Consider the following 10,731-nt stretch of genomic DNA (forward strand, 5'->3'; position numbering starts at 1 on the left):
TGATACCTTGCCAGTGGGGTTGAAGAACAAAGGGAGCACACCCATTATTCTTCGCTCCCAAGTCCGTCTGGGAAATGTATATGCTGCCACACCTTTGTCTCCAAGTGATAACACCAATATAAATGAACTGAGTCTGGAAGATGTTGACTAAGGAGGTGGTATCTTGTCACCAGAATGGGTGGCTCGAATTAAAGAGATGCTGAAGCAAAAAAAAAACTGTTTTTCTACAAGTGAATATGACATAGGTCGTTCTAAGAGTGAAATGCATAGCATCAGGCTGAAGGAAGATCGGCCCTTTAGGGAACGCTCAAGAAGAGTTGCTCCAGGAGATCTGGAGGACCTGCGACAGCACTTGATGGAATTGAAAACCGCTGGGGTGATTCAGGAGTCCAGAAGCCCTTATGCCTCCCCCATTGTGGTTGTCAGGAAAAAAAATGGATCAATACGCATGTGCATTGACTACCGCACTTTGAATCAGCGAACCATCCCTGATCAATACACCACCCCACAGATAGAGGATGCACTTAATTGTTTGGTGGGCAGCAAATGGTTCAGCGTGTTAGATCTGAGGAGTGGATACTACCAAATTCCAATGGACCCTAGAGACAGAGAAAAGACTGCGTTCATCACTCCTCTGGGGTTCTTCGAGTTTAATGACATGCCTCAAGGTCTATCAAATGCTCCAGCAACTTTTCAGCGGCTCATGGAAAGAACAGTTGGAGATATGCATCTTCTTGAAGTACTTGTCTACCTGGATGACATCATTGTCTTCGGGAAAACATTAGAAGAGCATGAGACAAGGCTAAGGAAAGTGTTGAATAGGATTGAAAAAGAAGGATTGAAACTATCCTTGGACAAATGCAAGTTTTTCCAGCCTTCAGTGACATATGTCGGACATGTGGTGTCTGCAGAGGGTATAGCAACAGATCCCAGCAAAGTTGAAGCAGTGACATCTTGGCCTAAGCCCCGTACCATCACAGAGTTGCGCTCATTTCTTGGGTTCTGCAGCTATTACAGAAGATTTGTACAAGGGTTTGCCAAGACAGCCCGTCCACTAAACCAACTGCTTCAAAGTGATGTGGATGTCACTGAACCGGATGAAGGCTTCAAGTTGAAGAACGTGAAGGGACCAAGAGGGCCTAAAGAGTGTATTGAGGACCGCTGGACCTCTGAGTGTGATGAAGCATTTGAAAAGCTCAAGCATTGTCTTACCCATGCTCCAGTGCTAGCCTATGCTGACTCAACTAAACCCTATACACTCCATGTAGATGCTAGCAGAGAAGGTCTGGGAGGAGTTCTCTATCAGGAGCAAGATCAGGGGTTAAGGCCTGTGGCTTTCATTAGCCGAAGTTTATCTCCAACTGAAAAGAACTATCCAGCCCACAAATTGGAATTTCTTGCCCTGAAATGGGCTGTAGTGGACAAACTGCATGACTACCTTTATGGAGCTGAGTTCGAAGTTCAGACTGACAATAATCCTTTGACATACATACAGACTACTGCAAAGTTGGATGCCACTGGACACAGATGGATGGCTGCCCTGTCTAACTACAATTTCAGTCTGAAGTACCGTCCAGGCACCCAGAATGGAGATGCTGATGGTCTATCCCGTAGACCTCATGAAGACTTACACCCTGATGATGAATGGGTAGAAATACCTGCACCAGGAGTGAGAGCTATGTGCCAATTTTCAACAGTCCAGCAGAGAAGTGAATGTTGGGCCCAGAACCTAGCGCTACCAGCCGAAAGCCTACCTTCATCCTATTGCAATCTAGTCACTCTGCAGGCTTCTTCATTACCAGCGTTGAGCAACAGTGATCTCAGAAGAGATCAGACGGAAGATCCTTTAGGAAAATTAGCAGTGACAGCCTTAGGGAAGAATCAAGTTGACATTCTTCGTACAGATGTTCACCCAATGGCAAGGCTATTGGTCAAAGAGTGGGACCGGCTTCAGATACGAAATGGACTTGTATACAGAAGGGCTCCAAGTGCCGTCAACAGTGAAAAATGGCAGTTATTACTTCCTCAGAAATACAAGGAGACAGTACTTTGTGCATTGCATGATGAACATGGCCATCTGGGTTATGACAGAACTTTGGGGCTCGTGAGAGACAGATTTTATTGGCCATGTATGAAGCAAGACATAGAGGACTATTGCCGTTCCTGTTTGTGCTGTATTCAAAGAAAGACTTTGCCCACAAGAGCTGCTCACTTGGGACAGTTACAGAGTGGAGGACCACTAGAACTTGTATGCATAGACTTTCTCAGTATTGAACCTGACGAAGGGGGAATCAGCAACGTGTTGGTTGTGACAGACCATTATACAAGATACGCTCAGGCATTTCCTGCTCGTGATCAGAAAGCCCTCACAGTTGCTAAACTGCTTGTTGAAAAGTTCTTTGTTCATTATGGACTACCAAAGAGAATTCATTCTGACCAGGGGCGTGATTTTGAGAGCAAGCTTGTAAGAGAACTACTGACACTTTTGGGAGTGCAGAAGAGTCGCACCACCCCATATCATCCACAAGGGGATGCCCAGCCCGAACGCTTCAACAGGACTTTACTTGACATGCTGGGGACTTTGTCTATTGAAAAAAAGAGTCATTGGAGTAGACATGTGGCCACAGTGGTGCATGCCTATAACAGCACAAAAAATGATGCCACAGGATTCTCACCTTACTTTTTAATGTTTGGCCGAGAAGCTCGTCTCCCTGTTGATCTGACATTTGGAGTTTCTGCTGATGACACCCCGGTGAACTCTCACACCAGCTATGTGGAGAGACTCAAGAAAGGCCTTAAGCAAGCTTATGAGTTGGCTGAAATCTCTTCAGGACAGAGACATCAACAGAATAAGGCCCGCTATGACAAGAAAGTGAAAGTACATGATCTTCAACCAGGGGACCGAGTTCTTTTGAGGAATGTGGGCTTTCAAGGCAAGCACAAATTAGCAAATCGTTGGGGCTCTGATCCCTACATCATCTGTTCCCAACTGCCAAACATTCCAGTCTACCAAGTCCGCCCTGAAGGGAAGGAAGGGCCAACCAAGACTTGGCATCGTAAAACAACTTGATGCCCCTAGCAGAAACTGTGAGGATGATAAATTCTGAACCCAAACGGGCACAAGGAAAATCAAATTCCAGGCGATCCAAAAGATTGCAGAGAAGAGGAGGGGCTACCCAGTTAGCTGAAGAACCAGTGACCACCTTTGATGGAGAAGAAGACAGTGATAGTGAATGGGGTATAAATGGACTTTTCTATGATAGTGTGCACAACAACCCCATTGAAAGTGATCTGAATGCTAATGCTCTAGAGTTCATCCCTTGTCAAATTGACCAATCCAAAACAGACATCTGTATAGATGGTTCTTCGGCTCTGAACGAACAACAAAATGAGAGTTTTCCCCTGCCTACTATGGACAATGACCTCTTGTTTGCAGTTAATCCAAGTGTAGGTGACTCCCGGGTCACTCCAGAACTAGAGGATGTGACTACTACAGAAATAAAGTGTGTCAATGATGCACCACCTGTTGAAGCATGCTCCCCGGTCAACACCTCTGAACTAAGGCCACCCAGACAGATTAGGCCTCCACAGAGACTCACATATGACACTATGGGAAATAGTACTCAAGAGCCTGTGAGCACTGCACATCGAGGAATCTACGCCCATGTTCCCTTTGCCCTTTGCTCCAAAGGTGACACCCTCCCCACAATAATGTGTGTTGATGATGCTCCATGGTGGAATGTCCCATTTGACTACAGCACTAATGTTCAGTTAGTTAAACATTAAATGTTATTTGAAATAATGTTAGATCTAAGCCATTTCTTGGGAGGACCCAAGCCTTTTTAAGTGGGGGGAGAGTGTAACACCCTCACAGGTTTGTGTAATGGTAATGTTTAATGCTAAACCTTTTTATTTCCCTCATGGGTTGCAGTACACAGTTATGCCCACTAAGGGGTGCACTTAGGAAAGATTACTGTGCCACCTAGGAACCAAGTTTTCAGAGGACAGTTCCCCAGAGAGAGGAAGTTTTGGCGCAATAATCATGGAGGAGGAGAGAGAAGGAACAGAGGATTGACTTGTGTCCTGTGTGTGCTGTTAAAGACAGAGTTACTGGATTGTCTGGCCGGACAGAAAATCAAGCTGTATGACTGCTGCACTGGGACCAGAGAGAGTGGACTGTTTCCTTGAATGAGTGAGCCCAAGGACTTCATCATAGTGAGTTGCTGGTATTTCTGCCCTCAGAGGTAACAGATCTGCACACCATTCTACAGTGTTTTGAACAGTGCATCCAGGACCGGAGAGTGAGATCAACACACATCAATGCCCTGCATTCACCCCAGATGCATTGTTACTAGCTGTCTGTCTGGAGGACACTGTGCTAACTCTTCTAGTGCACATTTCTCATGCTGATATTGCAATACTCACAAGGTAAATGCTTAGAGCCTAGGAACCCTGTTCTGGATCATATAACTCAGTAAAGTGCAGGAATCATAGACTGTGGACTCAGACAATAGTTAGGGATCTTCCTGCACAAGTGAACTAAACTGTCCACCACTGTTATAAATATTCAACTGAGAGACGGGCCCCAACGCATGCAGCTGCCAACTTTTTCTTCTTTTTGCTACCACCAGGACTATATTTTTTTCCCTTTTTGGTATATTTAAGTATTGGAAGCCATTTTCAGGGATTAAGATATTCGGCTGCTGTATTTTCATGTGATTAGCCTCAATATCTAACTTTCATTGTATTCTCAGCATAGTTTAACTTTATAGTGAAACTCGTTATAGCGACACCCTGTGGAGAAAAGTGTAATCGATTGAAATGACTGTTTAAGGAACTGTTTGACCTTGCTTTACATTCCATATTGCAGTATTATTTTATAACTAGTAATATTGTGTGCAAGATTGTGTGCTTATCATTATTTTGTTTAGGGTCTTTCTGTTGAAAATAAACAGGCCCATTGTTCATATAAACTGTGTCTGAGCATTGGGGAAGAAAAAGGGGAGTTCACCGGAGCAAAGGAGGTCTGAACCTACTATCCCACTTCTAAGACACACCCACGGGTGCGCTACATTTTGGGGGCTCGTCTGGGATTTATTTCAGACCATAACTCCGCCCCTTTTCACCCTTTTGAAGCACAATAAAGACAAAAAAAATGGACTCAAAATCAGTCACTGAGTGGTGTCAGACCTGTAGAGTGGACTTAGACAAAGCACTGGCATTGATAGTCCCTAGTACTAAATTATCCCGCCGTCAGCTTTATGATTTGATGGAAGACATTATCCCAGGAGAACATTGTCTAATTAGAGATATAAAAGTTAATAGGGACACAGAAGAGGAGAGGACAGATGTTCTGCTTCAGTGGGAGACACCAGTGTCAGCGTTAGATTTCCCTGAGGACTTTGAATTTGGGAAAGAGGGACTTAAAGCTAGATTGGTCCGAACAGAGTTTTCGCCTGAAAACAAGTCAGTAGATGCAAATGATATGGTCACCACCTCTGAGTTAGTACAAGCTTTGACCGAAGTAATGAGTAAATGTGCGACTCTGGGCCAGGAATCTTTAGCATCTGAATACCGAAAATTAAAGTTCTTTTCAGGGACTCAGCCCACACCAAATGGGGAGGAGGAGTTTGAACCCTGGCTGGATCAAGTACTTCAAGTAATAGAAGAATGGAGTGTTTCGGAAGCTGTTAAGAAACAGCGAGTGGCTGAAAGTCTCAAAGGGGCGGCCGCAGAAGTGATCAGAAATCTAAGATTGAGCAAAAGGGACTGCTCAGGTAGAGACTACCTGAACGCTTTACAAGACGTTTTTGGCCGAACTGAGACAGTGGAAGAGCTTCAATACAAGTTCACTCATACCTATCAGATGGAGGGGGAGAAATTGTCCCAGTATATTAGGCGGTTGGATCGAATACTTCATCAACTAATGCTCAAGAAGGGGATAGACTCAGACCAAGTAGATCAGAAAAGACTTCAGCAGATATTTCAGGGTGCATTACCCCTAGATCCCATCATGATAAAGATGCGGGCACAAACAAAACAGACAACTTTAATGTATCATCAGTTGGTGAAAGCTGTCAGAGAGGAAGAAGCAGTGTTGGAAGAAAGGAGCACTGCTCAGGTACAAACAGGAGCAATGGTTCACAGTGCCGTTAGTTTCGAAGCATCACAGATACAGTCACAAGTAGCTACACTAGCAGATTCAATAACACAGATTGTCAAGACAGTAGAGGGGCTGCAGAAGACAGTCAAGACACTAGCAGAAGAGAAGCAAACAGATGCAGCATCTGCAGGTATGGCAGTCAGAAAATAATTAAATGGAGTCAGATCAAGACCATTCGTTGGATTCTGTTACCGATGTGGAGAGACAGGACACATGAGACGGGGATGTCCAAATCCTGAGAATCTGAGGAGAGTAAATGAAATGTTCTTGGTGAACTCGATGCAGGGAAACTTCAGAGGGCCTCAGTGAAGGAGCCAACTGTGTGCCCAAGTTCAAAGCGCTCCATAAATAACACCATGAAGGAAAGAATCCCTGCCTCGAATTCTTCACCCATTTTCACTTCAGATGACAGAAGACGAACACAGCCAGACCTACGCCCTTCAGAGCAGTTCAGAGTCTCACCCATCAAGCCTGCTCCATTGAAAGAGACAGCAAAAGCTTCAAGACGACCATCTACCGCTCATCAGCATGCCAACTGTAAGGCAGTGGAAAGAACAAGGAATGAGAAGCTGCCAGCTGGTCTAATTGGGCCTTCCCCCCTAGTGCCAATTAAGATAGAAGGAATCTATAGCAAGGCTTTGTTGGACACTGGGGCTCAAGTTACTATTTTATTCAGAGACTTTTATCAGAAGCACCTGAAACACTTGCCACTACAAAGACTGGAAGATCTGGAGATCTGGGGACTGAGCGACACAAAGTTCCCATATGATGGCTATGTCTCACTCAAGTTAGAGTTCCCTACCCCAGTGGTGGGGATCAGCGAAGAAGTTGACACTCTAGCTGTTGTGTGCCCAAGACCTAAAGAGAAGGGAGAAGCTGCCATGTTGGTTGGGACAAATACAGACTTTATTCGGAGATTGTTGAGACTGCAATTGGCTGAGAACTGTCCCTCGCTTCACCCATTCTTAAAACCAGTGTACTATGCTTTGAAAAAAGAGAAGATCAACCAAAAAGAAGAGATTGGGCATGTCTGGTCTCCTCCTGGGAGAGAATATGTCATTCAACCGGGAAGAATAACCTGTCTAAGGGCAAAAGTGAGGATGTGTGGAAAGGCAGTTACTTCCCACTTCATGATGGAAATGGGCTCAGAAGTAGAATTGCCACCTGGTCTGGAGTTAATACCAGAGGTCTGGCCAGCCGACAAATTGAAACACCCACATGATACCTTGCCAGTGGGGTTGAAGAACAAAGGGAGCACACCCATTATTCTTCGCTCCCAAGTCCGTCTGGGAAATGTATATGCTGCCACACCTTTGTCTCCAAGTGATAACACCACTATAAATGAACTGAGTCTGGAAGATGTTGACTAAGGAGGTGGTATCTTGTCACCAGAATGGGTGGCTCGAATTAAAGAGATGCTGAAGCAAAAAAAAAACTGTTTTTCTACAAGTGAATATGACATAGGTCGTTCTAAGAGTGAAATGCATAGCATCAGGCTGAAGGAAGATCGGCCCTTTAGGGAACGCTCAAGAAGAGTTGCTCCAGGAGATCTGGAGGACCTGCGACAGCACTTGATGGAATTGAAAACCGCTGGGGTGATTCAGGAGTCCAGAAGCCCTTATGCCTCCCCCATTGTGGTTGTCAGGAAAAAAAATGGATCAATACGCATGTGCATTGACTACCGCACTTTGAATCAGCGAACCATCCCTGATCAATACACCACCCCACGGATAGAGGATGCACTTAATTGTTTGGTGGGCAGCAAATGGTTCAGCGTGTTAGATCTGAGGAGTGGATACTACCAAATTCCAATGGACCCTAGAGACAGAGAAAAGACTGCGTTCATCACTCCTCTGGGGTTCTTCGAGTTTAATGACATGCCTCAAGGTCTATCAAATGCTCCAGCAACTTTTCAGCGGCTCATGGAAAGAACAGTTGGAGATATGCATCTTCTTGAAGTACTTGTCTACCTGGATGACATCATTGTCTTCGGGAAAACATTAGAAGAGCATGAGACAAGGCTAAGGAAAGTGTTGAATAGGATTGAAAAAGAAGGATTGAAACTATCCTTGGACAAATGCAAGTTTTTCCAGCCTTCAGTGACATATGTCGGACATGTGGTGTCTGCAGAGGGTATAGCAACAGATCCCAGCAAAGTTGAAGCAGTGACATCTTGGCCTAAGCCCCGTACCATCACAGAGTTGCGCTCATTTCTTGGGTTCTGCAGCTATTACAGAAGATTTGTACAAGGGTTTGCCAAGACAGCCCGTCCACTAAACCAACTGCTTCAAAGTGATGTGGATGTCACTGAACCGGATGAAGGCTTCAAGTTGAAGAACGTGAAGGGACCAAGAGGGCCTAAAGAGTGTATTGAGGACCGCTGGACCTCTGAGTGTGATGAAGCATTTGAAAAGCTCAAGCATTGTCTTACCCATGCTCCAGTGCTAGCCTATGCTGACTCAACTAAACCCTATACACTCCATGTAGATGCTAGCAGAGAAGGTCTGGGAGGAGTTCTCTATCAGGAGCAAGATCAGGGGTTAAGGCCTGTGGCTTTCATTAGCCGAAGTTTATCTCCAACTGAAAAGAACTATCCAGCCCACAAATTGGAATTTCTTGCCCTGAAATGGGCTGTAGTGGACAAACTGCATGACTACCTTTATGGAGCTGAGTTCGAAGTTCAGACTGACAATAATCCTTTGACATACATACAGACTACTGCAAAGTTGGATGCCACTGGACACAGATGGATGGCTGCCCTGTCTAACTACAATTTCAGTCTGAAGTACCGTCCAGGCACCCAGAATGGAGATGCTGATGGTCTATCCCGTAGACCTCATGAAGACTTACACCCTGATGATGAATGGGTAGAAATACCTGCACCAGGAGTGAGAGCTATGTGCCAATTTTCAACAGTCCAGCAGAGAAGTGAATGTTGGGCCCAGAACCTAGCGCTACCAGCCGAAAGCCTACCTTCATCCTATTGCAATCTAGTCACTCTGCAGGCTTCTTCATTACCAGCGTTGAGCAACAGTGATCTCAGAAGAGATCAGACGGAAGATCCTTTAGGAAAATTAGCAGTGACAGCCTTAGGGAAGAATCAAGTTGACATTCTTCGTACAGATGTTCACCCAATGGCAAGGCTATTGGTCAAAGAGTGGGACCGGCTTCAGATACGAAATGGACTTGTATACAGAAGGGCTCCAAGTGCCGTCAACAGTGAAAAATAGCAGTTATTACTTCCTCAGAAATACAAGGAGACAGTACTTTGTGCATTGCATGATGAACATGGCCATCTGGGTTATGACAGAACTTTGGGGCTCGTGAGAGACAGATTTTATTGGCCATGTATGAAGCAAGACATAGAGGACTATTGCCGTTCCTGTTTGTGCTGTATTCAAAGAAAGACTTTGCCCACAAGAGCTGCTCACTTGGGACAGTTACAGAGTGGAGGACCACTAGAACTTGTATGCATAGACTTTCTCAGTATTGAACCTGACGAAGGGGGAATCAGCAACGTGTTGGTTGTGACAGACCATTATACAAGATACGCTCAGGCATTTCCTGCTCGTGATCAGAAAGCCCTCACAGTTGCTAAACTGCTTGTTGAAAAGTTCTTTGTTCATTATGGACTACCAAAGAGAATTCATTCTGACCAGGGGCGTGATTTTGAGAGCAAGCTTGTAAGAGAACTACTGACACTTTTGGGAGTGCAGAAGAGTCGCACCACCCCATATCATCCACAAGGGGATGCCCAGCCCGAACGCTTCAACAGGACTTTACTTGACATGCTGGGGACTTTGTCTATTGAAAAAAAGAGTCATTGGAGTAGACATGTGGCCACAGTGGTGCATGCCTATAACAGCACAAAAAATGATGCCACAGGATTCTCACCTTACTTTTTAATGTTTGGCCGAGAAGCTCGTCTCCCTGTTGATCTGACATTTGGAGTTTCTGCTGATGACACCCCGGTGAACTCTCACACCAGCTATGTGGAGAGACTCAAGAAAGGCCTTAAGCAAGCTTATGAGTTGGCTGAAATCTCTTCAGGACAGAGACATCAACAGAATAAGGCCCGCTATGACAAGAAAGTGAAAGTACATGATCTTCAACCAGGGGACCGAGTTCTTTTGAGGAATGTGGGCTTTCAAGGCAAGCACAAATTAGCAAATCGTTGGGGCTCTGATCCCTACATCATCTGTTCCCAACTGCCAAACATTCCAGTCTACCAAGTCCGCCCTGAAGGGAAGGAAGGGCCAACCAAGACTTGGCATCGTAACAACTTGATGCCCCTAGCAGAAACTGTGAGGATGATAAATTCTGAACCCAAACGGGCACAAGGAAAATCAAATTCCAGGCGATCCAAAAGATTGCAGAGAAGAGGAGGGGCTACCCAGTTAGCTGAAGAACCAGTGACCACCTTTGATGGAGAAGAAGACAGTGATAGTGAATGGGGTATAAATGGACTTTTCTATGATAGTGTGCACAACAACCCCATTGAAAGTGATCTGAATGCTAATGCTCTAGAGTTCATCCCTTGTCAAATTGACCAATCCAAAACAGACATC

At 45.1% G+C, this 10,731-nt stretch overlaps 1 protein-coding gene across 1 annotated transcript; it reads left to right on the plus strand.

Moving 5' to 3' along the window:
* Positions 1-229: 229 nt before the first annotated feature.
* On the plus strand, positions 230-9,393 carry LOC137541993 (uncharacterized). Its single transcript, XM_068263583.1, has 5 exons — positions 230-3,056; positions 3,125-3,770; positions 5,137-6,293; positions 6,449-7,486; positions 7,556-9,393. Exons 1-5 carry the CDS (start codon positions 263-265, stop codon positions 9,391-9,393), a joined length of 7,473 nt encoding a protein of 2,490 aa, XP_068119684.1. The 5' UTR covers positions 230-262.
* Positions 9,394-10,731: the final 1,338 nt, after the last annotated feature.

This window comes from Hyperolius riggenbachi, chromosome 12 (assembly GCF_040937935.1).
Source record: "Hyperolius riggenbachi isolate aHypRig1 chromosome 12, aHypRig1.pri, whole genome shotgun sequence".
Lineage (NCBI taxonomy): Eukaryota > Metazoa > Chordata > Amphibia > Anura > Hyperoliidae > Hyperolius > Hyperolius riggenbachi.

Excerpts from the sequence above, each read along its gene's own strand:
- LOC137541993 (XM_068263583.1), top strand. The coding sequence starts at position 263 with ATGCATAGCATCAGGCTGAAGGAAGATCGGCCCTTTAGGGAACGCTCA. Across the intron at positions 3,771-5,136 it reads GACTACAGCACTAATGTTCA|CACAATAAAGACAAAAAAAA; the intron begins GTTAGTTAAACA and ends ACCCTTTTGAAG. Across the intron at positions 6,294-6,448 it reads AACAGATGCAGCATCTGCAG|GGAAACTTCAGAGGGCCTCA; the intron begins GTATGGCAGTCA and ends AACTCGATGCAG.